Source organism: Athene noctua, chromosome 1 (assembly GCF_965140245.1).
Source record: "Athene noctua chromosome 1, bAthNoc1.hap1.1, whole genome shotgun sequence".
NCBI lineage: Eukaryota > Metazoa > Chordata > Aves > Strigiformes > Strigidae > Athene > Athene noctua.
In genome coordinates this window covers 170,935,431-170,949,057 of record NC_134037.1, presented here as the reverse complement: position 1 = coordinate 170,949,057, position 13,627 = coordinate 170,935,431, and the positions used below count along the sequence as shown (strand labels likewise).

Genomic DNA, 13,627 nt, shown 5'->3' with positions numbered 1-13,627 from the left:
ACCCTGAAAAACTGGAAAGACCCTGAAAAGATGAAAACTGCATCAGTATGTATTGTGTTACTAAAGCCAAGAAGCACCCATTTGCATGGAAGATGATACTTGAAATTTGGAATTTCTTCAAAATTGTACTACTTTCTTAATATAGGAAAATGAGCTTAGAAGAAGTATAAATGTTTCTACTCCTCTTTAAAGGTATGTCCCTCATCGGAATTCTCAATTTGTGGTCACACCACTTATCTCAAGATGCAATATATGCTTCAGTACCGATTTCAAGTTAAGTTTCCGGTGCAAAGCCTATAATGCATGTATGCTACACCCATTTCTAAATGATTACAGTGTCCAAATCTAGATCTTTTCCCAATTTTTCCCCAAATGTTGAGTAGAAAAATTTCTGTATGTCAATACTCCTGACAAAGTGTCTTTCACTTGAGACAGTATTTCCATTATCCTCTACTCTTGTTCAAAGTGTCTTAGGCAGAAGTTCACAGATGTAGCATATTTAATAATAACTGAATCATATTTAAAAACATCTATCTGACCTTTCACTCCTGTCACAGCAACTATTAATCTTTAGAAAAATGTATTTTGTTGCAGGATATTGTTTTCCTCTTCTCTTGACTCAATTGGATCTTCTGGCATACAATGCTTTGATCATCAACTGCCAGCTAATCCAGCACTGAATTTCTTATTTTCCTTCTACTACAAAATCTATTTCCACAGGCAAATAAATCTTACATATTAAGACACTGACTTACTACGGTGTTTTCTTCAATGTATTTGTCTTTTGGCATTTATATTTTTTCTCTTCATTCTAGCTCTTTTACAGATTTCACTATAATAATGATGTCATTCAGGTCTACATCTTCCTACTAAATCTCTGTAACAGTAATTTGTTATAATGAGATTTTATCACATGAAATACCATCAAAACAAAAAATCTATTGGTTGGCTTCAGATTTATGGTTAAAAAAATAATCAATAATGATAATCAAATACTTTCTGCAAAACTGCAATTTATAACCCATAAAATAATGCTATGATTTGTACATTTTCTGGCCTCAAATTTATGGTATTTTTTTTCCTAATAATGATAATCTGATTTCAAGTAAAAAAAATTATTTTATGACAGAATACTGCCAGGGTAAGACTGTATGTTGGTGGAAGAAGAGAGACAAAGCCACTGAAATATAGACAAATGTTTGCATTATTTGAATAACCTCCATTTTCTAAAAGGAAAAAAAAAGATGACCCAGGGAACTACAGGCCAGTCAGTCTCACCTATGTGCCTGACAATATCATGGAGCAGATCATCCTGGAAACTATGCTAGGGCACATGGAAAATAAGGAGGTAATTGGTGACAGCCCACATGGCTTCGATAAGGGCAAATTGTGCCTGACAAATTTGGTGGCCTTCTAGGATGGGATTACAGCATTGGTGGATAAGGGAAAAACGGCTGATATCATCTACCTGGACTTGTGAAAAGCATTTGACACTGTCCTACACAATATCCTTGTTTCTAAATTGGAAAGATATGGGTTTGACAGATGGACCACTCAGTGGATAAGGATTTGGCTGGATGGTTGCACTCAAACAGTTGCAGCCAATGGCTCGATGTCCAAGTGGAGACCAGTGACAAGTGGTGTTCCTCAGGAGTCGGTATTGGGACGGGTGCTGTTTAACATCTTTCTTAGTCACACAGAAAGTGGGACTGAGTGCATCCTCAGCAAGTGCACTGACAACACCAAGCTGTGTGATGCAGTGGACACGTTGGAAGGAAGGGAGATGCCATCCAGAGGGACCTGGACAGGCTTGAGTGGTGGACCTGTGTGAACTTCATGGAGTTCAACCAGGCCAAGAGCAAGGTCCTGCACATGGCTTGGGGCAATCCCAAGCACAAATACAGGCTGGGTGATGAGTGGATTGAGAGCAGCCCTGTGGAGAAGGACTTGGGGGTATTAGCAGATAGAATACTAACTATGAGCCTACAATGTTCATTCGCAGGCCAGAGAGCCAAATGTATCCTGGTCTGTATCAAGAGAACAGTGACAAGCAGGTCGAGGGAGGGGATTCTCCCCCTCTACTCTGCTCTCGTCAGACCCCACCTGGAGTACTGCATCCAGTTCTGGGGCTCCCAACATCAGAAGAACATGGACCTGTTGGAGTGAGTCCAGAGGAGGCCACCAAGATGGTCAGGGGGCTGGAGCATCTCCCCTGTGAGGGCAGGCTGAGAGAGTTGGGGTTTTTCAGCCTGGAGAAGAGAAGGCTCCAGAGGGACCTTATAGCGGCCTTCCAGTACTTAAAGGAGGCTACAGGAAAGCCAGAGTGGGACTTTTTACAAGGGCCTGTAGTGATAGGACAAGGGGTAGTGGCTTTAAACTGAAAGAGGGTAGATTTAGATTAGATTTAAGGAAGAATTTCTTCACTGTGAGGGTGGCGAGACACTGGCACAGGTTGCCCAGAGAAGCTGTGGCTGCCCCCTCCCTGGCAGTGTTCAAGGCCAGGTTGGACGGGGCTTTGAGCAACCTGGTCTAGTGGAAGGTGTCCCTGTCTGTGGCAGGGGGGTTGGAACTAGATGATCTGTAAAGCAACTTCCAACCCAAACCATCACTATTAACAGGCAGCTACTTGAAAAGTGAATTCCCAAATACCCTCCTAAATATTCAAGGTCATTTAAATTTGCTACAGAATGGAAGCTTTCCCCTAAAATTTTCCCCCTCACACCAACACAACTTTCAAGCTCTTTAGAGGAAAGAAACATCAATCATCCATGTTGCACTAGGAGGTGCTGGCTTGTTACAACTCCAGTAAGGAAAGTACTCGGACTCTGCAAAGTATCTCTTAAAATGCTATTTATTGGAGGTAAGACTATAAAGAAAAAGAAGATAGCATCAATAATCTTATATTCCTTCTGATGGTGGGAATCCTGAGTTGTGTGGAATTGAATAGGTCTCCAGCCAGGCACAGCAGCCTACACATATTACACCTACGGAAGTTTACCCCATTTTGGTCATCTGAGCTCTTACAGGATTTTCTTACAAGCAAAACAACTCTATTACTGTCAAATAAAAAGAACATTCACATGGGAACTTGCTGCTGGAGTTTTAGACAAAGGCAAGGACATGCAAGTGATGTAACCAATGATACCAAGTAGGATCTGCCTGTAAGCTCCTCTGTTGAAATTAGCTAAATTTATCCTGTAGCCAAAGGATATGTGAAGCACAGGCCTGAATGTCAAATTGTATGTGCAGCACAGCACAGACCTGCACTTAGGTTAACTGTTATGCGGATTTGCACCTCCTTGATGTACAACGGTCTTCCAGTTAGGATCACTACAGCATCTTACATTTCAGTGGCATGTAAATTCTTTACAGCAAATTGACTTCACTGATTAAGTTACAGGGCTGTAAAAAATCCAGTTAAATTGCATACCTGTCAGCACCACTGTGTGTTCTCCACCACAAGCAACTTTATTAACCTTTTCCATAATTCCCAGTACAGGCTGTGGAACTCTATTGTTCTTCAGCTGTTCAGGCAATAATCCCAGTTTCCCATTCTCAGGTTCTCCAAAAGTATAGAGCTCACCATCTCCTGTGAAAATACAGAATAGAGCAGGATTTCCAGCATGCACTCAGAAGCAAGGATGGGTTGTCAAGACTGCTGCAGACACAAATCAGTGAAATAGAAAAGTGTATGAACATTACGGGATAACTGAACACATTTGTATAATGTCCAAACAGTTGTGCAAACCAGTCTGCTTTGATGGGACAGAAAGGGGCTAAATTTTAGCCCCCTCCAAGATGAGAACTGCAATATTTAGCCTGCAAGGAATCTAGCCAAGAAAAAAACAAACCCATATACATCCTGCTTTTGAAAGGTTATAATTCCCTTCGTAATCTACATTTATGTCAACTGAAGTTGCTTGTAAGAATCTCAATTAAAACAGAATATCGTTTTGTATGGAATTTTGATGGAAAATCCACACTTTCTTCTTCTAAGATACAGAGAAAACAGGAAAAAAGTAGAGTAAATGACATGAAACTGTGCATGGACTAGACAACAAGAAAAGAGCTATATAACCAACAACAGGGATACAACAGTGGTTCTACAGCAATAACTCCACCAGAATTAAGTTCAAGAAAAGACTGAGAAGTCTTTACAGATCTCTCCCTGTAACTTCTTTCTGGTCTGCTACATAATCATATACGAAAACCCTTTTCATTCACCCAGACTTTTTAAGTATCCCGTTCCAAAACTGTTCAATCCTTTTGAATTCATTTACTGTCAAGTTTCATTTGTTTCATCTTTTCCAATCACTTCCGTTGCTTTTTCACTACTATGTAAGTCTGAATTACCACTCAAGACAGCATTCTATATATACTTCTACTATAGTTAAAAAAGGAACATGTAAAATGTACTTTCCATTGCTATACTTACAATTTATCTACATTTATCTATATCTTTTACATTTATCTACATCTTTATTTACAATTTATCTACATCTACATTTCTGATTTTCCATGCTAAGGGGCCCCCAACTATTCTAATAAGTCAGAGTGAGGTTTAGGTAGAAAACATTTCCTTACTGCCAGGAAAGCTTCAAGTTAAAAGCTGAATGTTCTCCACTCCTGAAAAAGATTATTTATGGAGCAGTGTCCTCATAGCAAATTGTGGCTCACAATCCCAATTTGAAATTACTTAACAAAAAAATCATCAAACGCTACTATGTAAGAAAAAGGGGTTTTTTAATCCCAGTAGGATGTAACAAAGCACAAGGATAAACAAAACTCTCACATGGAGCTAGACCAAGATAAAGACATTTTTAAACTATTGTAGGAGCTGCCTGCTAAAGGAATTTCGAAGACATAGCTACAGTTACATAATCAACATAGTAACAAACACCATACCAAGCCAAAACAGAAAAGAAATTTTATCTTTTTGAATTTTTAATTCTGATGATGAGAAAGTCAAAACTGGTGTCAGTAAGAAACGTGTCATTTTTTACTGCATTTTCCTGAGCTTTACTCTGGCAATACACTCATTCAAAATTTCCTTTTGCATGAATAAAAAATGAGAAAGAATTTCAGGTTTCAAAACCACATTTTCATTTTGTATAACAATGGGTCAACTAGTTAGTAATAAATCTTCATTTAAGTTATCTGGTAAATCCAATAGATAAACTAGATTCAAAATGTTGTTCCTGGAAAACTCTATTGCCAGCAATCTATATATATTTTTTTTTTCCTTTGTGGCACTTGACTCTTGATTACTTCATGATAAAGAGTGACTACTGCAGTGGATACAGAACAGAGCAGCACAAACTGCTTTTGCCAGGACCCTTCATCAGAAGGGCTTTGATTCATTCTGAGAAACCATTAAACTACTGTGCCTTTTAATAAAGCAGTGCTTCTCCTCCCACCCTCTCAGATGAAGTAATTCTCGAGCAGTCATGCTGATCTGTGACGTATCTTACCTTTGGTATTGACAGTCCACAATAAGCAAAAAGTCTAAATGATGATCTATTTTCTTCAAAGGAAGCCTGAGAATAGGTTTTCATTTAATTTTAACTATAGAGAGAATCTGAAGTATGACTCTTACTTTATGGTAAAGTTCATTGAGGACAAAAAAAAAAAAGAGGTTATACATTTTTTAATAGGCCTCAGCTTCAAATTAATTTAAATGCATATATTTATCAATTAACTTAAAAATTCTGGAAAAAAAGGATGACATACTTAAAGAGCAAAAACTGTTAAGAAGGGTGTTTTTTCATAAAAGCCAAATTCCCGCTTTAAATGAAAAATGGGTCCTAAGACTCAACATAAAGTTGCAACCCAGCACTTCCACCAAAGATTTAGAATCTAACTTTGATAGCACAATATTTATTTGTCAAGCTTATAAGACCAAGGAAATTTATCCTCTGCCTTAGTCAAAGAAACCCCAAAGAAACCTATTTTACATGGTTTCTGTATTTTCTAAGATCACTTCTGACTCTCTCAACGACACAAACTCAAGTACCAGGCTCCTGGGCCACTAAGGGTAGCAGCTGGACTTCTCATTTTTACTGAATGCTCTAACTGCACAGAGGGGCAATCACGGAATGACAATAATACAATCTTACTGAATGTCAAGCTTCCTGTAGAGTTTAAGAGAGCTCAGGCTATTATGAGCAGCTACCCACAATCTATGCACAGAGCTACATTCTCTTCAGCAAGACAATGGAACAGGATAGCAGTTGTATTTCCCAACTATCAGCTTCAGAGGTACAACCCTCCTCTCTTATATGGGGAGTCCTTATTTTTTCTATCATTCTAACGTTTTCCTTGCAGAACACACAAACTGCCCCAATAATATTATAACACTTCATTTACCTGCATGTATCTGTGTAGAAATACCTTTGTTGCATTCTTCTACATTTCTTTTCTAAGAGGTGTTTTGAAGTCATTCAATCTGTCTGTTTTTTTAAGAAATGGTAGATGATCTCAGCTGAAGAAAAGTATATTTAATTTTATTTGTAAACAATGGACTGTGTTTAGGTTTCTCTGTTTAGTTTGTTTTCCCTATAATACTGATCTTTATTTTTATACCTACATGCAGAAATACTCTGAACAGGCTGATACTTCACAGTTATTTGCAGTAGCAGCAATTTTCTGCTTTAAAACAGCAGCCCAATTAACAACAACAAAAAAACCAACTGCAATGTGAGGTTTTCTGTAAACAAAATATTCTCTTGACAAAAAGATATTTTATTAGGGATTCTAAATTAAAAGAAAGAAAAAAAAAACACAACAGCAGAAAGAACTCTGTATTTTTTGGAAGGTAAGTATTGTTTTAATACTCTTTTATCTGCCATATATTTCTAGAAGCAAGCTAATAAACCACCAAAACCACTTGGGAGTTTACTTATGCAGTTTTCTTTGAAGAGACCAGCACTTCTTTTTAAACACTACTGCACTGCAAATATTAATCCAATCATGATAATAAGATTAGAGATTCAAATGGCCAAGTTTCCATTGACTTCCAAAACTAATCAAGTTTATTACAGTTTTTCAACTTAATAATCCAGCTAACAAAGATAAAACCATTTATTAAAGCAATTTTTGAATACATTACACATTCCTTTAAGGCAAATACTAGTCTAAAAACTATAAAGAACAACTATCAAGCATAAAAAGAATCCAGACAAACCCAGAAAAATTTTTAGTACAGTATGTGTCCAGTACATCTGCATTGTAAGGACATTATGTTGAAAATGGAACCTGGCTATTTCACTTTCTCCTCTCATGAGAGTCATATTCTCATGTGTTGAACTTTCCCTAGGGTGGAACATTTTCTGTATCACTAAACTTTAGGTCACAAGACAATGTCAAGGAGACGGGCAAGAGAATAGAAAACGATCTTTGCCCCTCAAAGGCAAATGCGCCATTCTGCAGATGAGAGAAGATATGAGACCTGGGTGGTGGCAAATAAGCGCAGTAAACAAAAGAAATGGATCACTCTCTGATCCCTTGACTGAATGAAGAAAAAAAAGTATTTATTCAAGACTGGATTAGACAAATTGGTTGAAACCACCTCAAACACGGGAATGCTGAGCACGGAAGTGTTTGTGGAATGGATGATCTTTACAGAATCACAGAATCATCTAGGTTGGAAAAGATGTTGAAGATCATCTAGTCCAACCATTACCCTAGCACTGACAGTTCCCAACTACTCCATATCCCTCAGCGCTATGTCGACCCAACTCTTAAACACCTCCAGAGATGGGGACTCCACCACCTCCCTGGGCAGCCCATTCCAACGCCTAACAACCCCTTCTGGAAAGAAATGCTTCCTGACATATAGTCTAAATCTTCCCTGGTGCAATTTGAGGCCATTCCCTCTTGTCCTATCGCTCATTAGTTGGTTAAAGAGGCTCATCCCCAGCTCTCTGCAACCTCCTTTCAGGTAGCTGTAGAGGGCGATGAGGTCTCCCCTCAGCCTCCTCTTCTCCAGACAAAACACCCCCAGTTCCCTCAGCCGCTCCCCGTACGACCTGTGCTCCAGACCCTGCACCAGCTTCGTTGCCCTTCTCTGGACACGCTCGAGTCATTCAATGTCCTTTTTGTAGTGAGGGGCCCAAAACTGAACACAGGAATTGAGGTGCGGCCTCACCAGTGCCGAGTACAGGGGTAAGATCCCTTCCCTGTCCCTGCTGGCCACGCTATTGCTGACTCAAGCCAGGATGCCATTGGCCTTCTTGGCCACCTGGGCACACTGCTGGCTCCTGTTCAGCTGGCTGTCAATCAACACCCCCAGGCCCCTCTCTGACTGGCAGCTCTCCAGCCACTCCTCCCCAAGCCTGTAGCGCTGCTGGGGGTTGTTGTGGCCCAAGGGCAGCCCCCGGCATTTGGCCTTATGGAAACTCCTCCAGTTGGCCTCAGCCCATGGCTCCAGCCTGTCCAGGTCTCTCTGCAGAGCCTCCCTACCCTCGAGCACATCAACACTCCCACCCAACCTGGGGTCATCTGCAAACTGACTGAGGGTGCACTCGATCCCCTCGTCTAGATCATCAATAAAGATGTTAAACAGGAGTGGCCCCAACACTGAGCCCTGGGGGACACCACTGATGACTGGCCACCAACTGGATTTAACTCCGTTCACCACAACTATTTGGGCCCAGTCATCCAGCCAGTTTTCTACCCAGCAAAGCGTGTGCCCATCCAAGCCGCAAGCAGAGAGTTTCACCAGGAGAATGCTGTGGGAAATGGTGTCAAAGGCCTTACTGAAGTCAAGGTAGACAACATCCACAGCCTTTCCCTCATCCAATAAGCAGGTTGTCCTGTCGTAGAAGGAGATCAGGTTTGTCAAGCAGGACCTGCCTTTCATAAACCCCTGCTGACTGGGACTGAGCATCTGGTTGTCCCGCATGTGCTGTATGATGGCACTCAGCATGAGCTGCTCCATCAGCTTCCCAGGCACCTAAGACAAGCTGTCAGGCCTGTAATTTCTCAGATCATTCTTCCAACCCTTCTTATATATGGACATCACATCAGCCAATTTCCAATCTGTTGGGACCTCCCTGGTCAGTCAGGACTGCTTGTAAATGATGGAAAGTGGCTTAGGGAGCACCCCAGCCAGCTCCTTCAGCACCCTCGGGTGTATCCCGTCTGGTCCCATAGACTGGTGTGTGTCTGTGTGATGCAGCAGGTCACTGACTGTCTCCTAGATTGCAGGGGGGGTTTGTTCTCCTAGTCTCTGTCTTCTGGCTGAGGAGGCTGGATTCCCTCAGAACAACTGGTCTTGCTATTAAAGACTGAGGCAAAGACGTCATTAAGCACCTCAGCCTTTTCCTCATCACTTGTTGCCATGTTTCCTCCTCTGTCTAGCAGGGGATGGAGGCTCTCCCTGGTCTTTCTTTTGCTGTTGACATATTTATAGAAACATTTCTTGTTATGCTTGACTGGTGAAGCCAGATTAATTTCCAGCTGGACTTTAGACTTCCTGATTTCCACCCTGCATAGCCTTACAGAACCTTTGTAGTCATTGTGATTGGCTAGCCTCTTCTCAAATAGGCCATAGACTCTCCTTTTCTCCCCGAGTTGCCAACAAAGCTCCCTGTTTAGCCAGAGTGGCCTTCTCTGCCACCAGCTTCTCTTACAGTACATGGGGACAGCCTTCTCCTGTGCCATTAAGACTTCCTTCTTAAAGAGTGCCCAGCCTTCCTGGACCCCTATATCCTTCAGGGCTGTCTCCCAAGGGATTCTGTCAAGCAGGTACCTAAACAAGACAAAGTCAGCCCTTTTGAAGTCCGTGATATCGGTTCTGCTTAGCCCTCTCCTGGCCTCTCTAAGAATAGAGAACTATTATTTCATGATCGCTGTGCCCAAGTCAGCCTCCAACTGCCACATCATCCACCAGTCCTTCTCTGTTCACAAAGAGGAGATCCAGCAGGGCACCTTCTCTGGTCGGTTCTCTCACCAGCTGCGTCAGGAAGTTGTCTCCCACACATTCCAGGAATCTCCAGGACTGATCTCCCTCTACTGCACTGTATTTCCAGCAGACGTCTGGGAAGTTAAAGTCTCCCACAAGAACAAGGGCAAGCAATCATGAGATTTCTCCTAAGTTCCTATAGAATATTTCATCCACCTCTCTGTCTTGGTTGGGTGGCCTATAGTAGACTCCTACTACAACATCTGCCCTGTTGACCTTCCCCCTAATTCTGACACAAAGACACTCTACCCCATCTTCACTACACTTGTACTCAAAGCAATCATAACAGTCCCTAATATACAGCGCCACTCCACCACCTCTCCTTCCTTGTCTGTCCGTCCTAAAGTACTTGTAGCCATCAGTTGGCACGCTCCAGTTATGGGAGACATCCCACCATGTTTCTGTGATATATTAAAACTGGTCCTTAAAATAATGACAAAGTACATTAAAAAGTGGAATTCAATGAACCTGCAAAGCTCTCTATGAAAAGACATCTTCTCAGTGAGAATCTATCTTGACTTTGCTTACGGTATACAGTTCAGGCAGGGGAAACACCAGAGAGGTCTAATATATTCAATTCCTTTCTGGTTCCTCAGATCTAATTCTGCTGAGAACACCAAAGTAGTGGTTAGATACATTGGCTTTTCCTGCCTTCCATCTCCTCCTGTGGACAAATGAGCTATATATGCTTGCCAAGTTTAATGCTTTCTGAAAAACTGTCCCCTCTTCAGTGAGAGGGGAGGGATGCAAAGCGAGAGCAAAACAGAGCAAACAATCATCTTTCATAGAGGAAGTGAGTAACCAGACTAGCTTCCTAATTTGCATATGGAAATGAGCTAGCCATTGCCTGTGCTTGTGCCTAATCTAAATTTCAGTAGTGTTTTTTTATTAAAAATATTTCAGAACGTATTTTGTTCTTCTATTCTACAACTACTTTTGGTGTCAGTGGGGCCCACATGTACATGGTAGAGCAGAATAGAGGTGACTGACATGCTTAGTAGTTGCATTATCATCTGCAAAGAAGGCGTTCTAAAAAGCAAAAGTAAAAGGCATTCTAAAAAGGAAAAGTAAGAAAGGTGACAAATCTTTAGATAAATCCAGTAGATAAGAAAAACTTCGGGTGAGAGGAGGGTTGTAGAACTGAAGTACAAATTCAGATGATTAAATGCTGTACAATTTCCATAAAACATGCTTTTATCTACTAAAGGTTTGTGTCAGGATTCCACTCTACTTTTCACTGACATTGCACTTTGCTTTATATTAGTTAAACACCTTAAAGACAAATACCTACTAAAAAACCTTTTGAAAACCAGCTGTTTCAAAGAAATAACAACATTAGGTTTTTTTTTAAAAAAAAGCTGGAATCCATACTTCACTTTTCTTCTCAATAGTGTCTTATTAATGAACATCCTGCCCTGGAGAGGGCACTCTGTGACCATATTATGTATTCCAGTGTCCTCATTAACCACCTTTTAGTTTTAACCCAGATACGCCTGTGATCCTAACAGTTTGCTTAGCCAGTGTACAGCTTATGTCAACCATAATATATTAAGAAAGGGAACCATATGGCACTATGCTCATGAGTTCAGCCCAACAACAGGTATCAAGTCCTACACCCTATGTTTTATTAATAATGACAGTACATTATTTGATGTTTAAAAAGTCAATATGTAGTAATTCTACAGTATTCTAATAACTGTTAAGTTGCAGGTGGAGAAATCTTTCTATTAACAGAATTTCTCCCATTCCTTCCACGGTAACAGCAACCACAACCTAAGAAAGTTCCTCTGGTATACTTCACTGATGTTGAGGGAATTAATACAGATTATACACTCACCTGAACAGTCTAAATTTAATTTCTGGAAATATAAAACCACTTTATTTTCCAGAGATTTCCTCCAAAAGTATATATTAAAAATAACACTAATCACTCTAAATTCTAGTGTAACAAGATAAAACCATACAATAAAAATACATGGAAGATTCCCTGTGCTAGGAAAACTTTGAAACATACTTCAAAGCATAATTCAATGACTAACTGGCAATTCAGGGTAAAAAAACCCTATCCCTGAAATATGAATATTCCAAATACTCCATAATTGTTTAGTTTGCTATGTTCTGCCCCTAAGAGGAAAAATATTAAGGATGTGAACCACTGTTCTGAGCTAGTCTAGGAAGTCCTATGGGCAAGCGTTTTCCATAAGCCAAAAAAGAACCCTAATAAAAGAATCACCTTTTTTTTTTAAAGCAAAATCTTTTAACAGCATAGTGCCTTGACTTCCTAACTAGGCTGCAAGAAAAATAAGGTAGCTACATTTGTACTTAAACAGACTTAGCTTGCTGAACTTCTAAATTCATAATTTAATGGCTAACTTCACAGCTACAATAGTGTGTGACTATAGTACAATTAGATTAAATGCATGAGCTTGGTTTTTAAACACTGTCTGGATATACACTGACACTACCGCAACAGAAGAACAATTCAGTAAAAGTACCTGGATGTCAAACACTACATTTTTATGGTAGTTAAAGTATCAGTCAAATAAAACTGTCAGCAAGGACCTAAAGGAAATTTAAAAAAAAAAAAAAAAAAAAATTATTCTTTCACCACAAAAGAAGCCATCTGCATGCCAGTAGTTTCGGCAAGGCAGACTGAAGCCAAATTTGTGCAGGATTTACAGATACTATAGCTGAAAATTAAGATTTTCCATTTCACACCCAGGCCTGTTTGAACTGTATAGGGTTCAATAACTCCCCATTTCACAGGTGATAACCAGTTCATCTTCCTATTAATATATTAAGAGGCTCCATTTTTCTTACCCATCCTAATCCTTTTTTCTCATTCGCCTCCATTAAAAGTTTCCACTTCCTTAAAACACGTGGCACACACTGTCCTCTTCTTGCTCTTAGATACTTGTCCTCAGCCATTCTTCTAATAAGAGCTTTTGTCACATCCCACTGCAGCTCTTGGCTCAAAGGCAGAAATACACAACTTCTTACTATATCCTTGAAGTAAGGATTTATTTTTTTTTTTCATTTATTTTGAGTTCAGGAAGCTGTAGATTGCCTAACAGGTGCTGAGCTCCTGATCAGTCAGAGGCATTTCATTCATTTACTGTAATAAAGCATCTGTAATAAAAGTTGTACACTACCAGCATTACACCTAATTAATATTTATCCACCACAGGAGGTCCTCATTCTGTTAACAGCATGTTCTCAGAGAGCTATATAGATATTGTACAAGGAAAAATAGCATTTATCAAGTAACCTGAGAAATGTATCTGATGGAATAGTTCCTGGGTATCCATTGAAAACTTTACAATCAAAACTATTGATCCTTCGAAATCTTTAATTACTCTGAGGGTACTAAAGCTTATTAATGTAAATCTATATGGCTGAGAGGAATTCGTGGCTGCTCATATATAATACCATCAACACTAACTGATAAATTCACCATACTGGCTTTATTAAAAAAATGAGTGGCATCATCACTTTGGAAAACAACAGAGAGCTAGGAAGAGAGAGGTGGAAAGCCACACAGAGTTGGGCCGGTTTGGTGATCAGATACAGGCTTCTCCTCATACTGTATACTGCATGTTTAACTGACTTCAAAACTTAAAATTTAAGACATAACACCAAACTTTGACAACAATCTTGCACAGC

The 13,627-nt window shown here is 40.0% G+C and overlaps 1 protein-coding gene across 1 annotated transcript in view; it reads right to left on the bottom strand.

Annotated features, from left to right (window-relative positions):
* RPGR (retinitis pigmentosa GTPase regulator) overlaps positions 1–13,627 on the bottom strand; it is a 50,245-nt gene that overhangs the window by 21,181 nt on the left and 15,437 nt on the right. Inside the window, 1 exon segment of the mRNA XM_074905344.1 lies at positions 3,431–3,589. Coding sequence (XP_074761445.1) covers positions 3,431–3,589 — 159 coding nt within the window.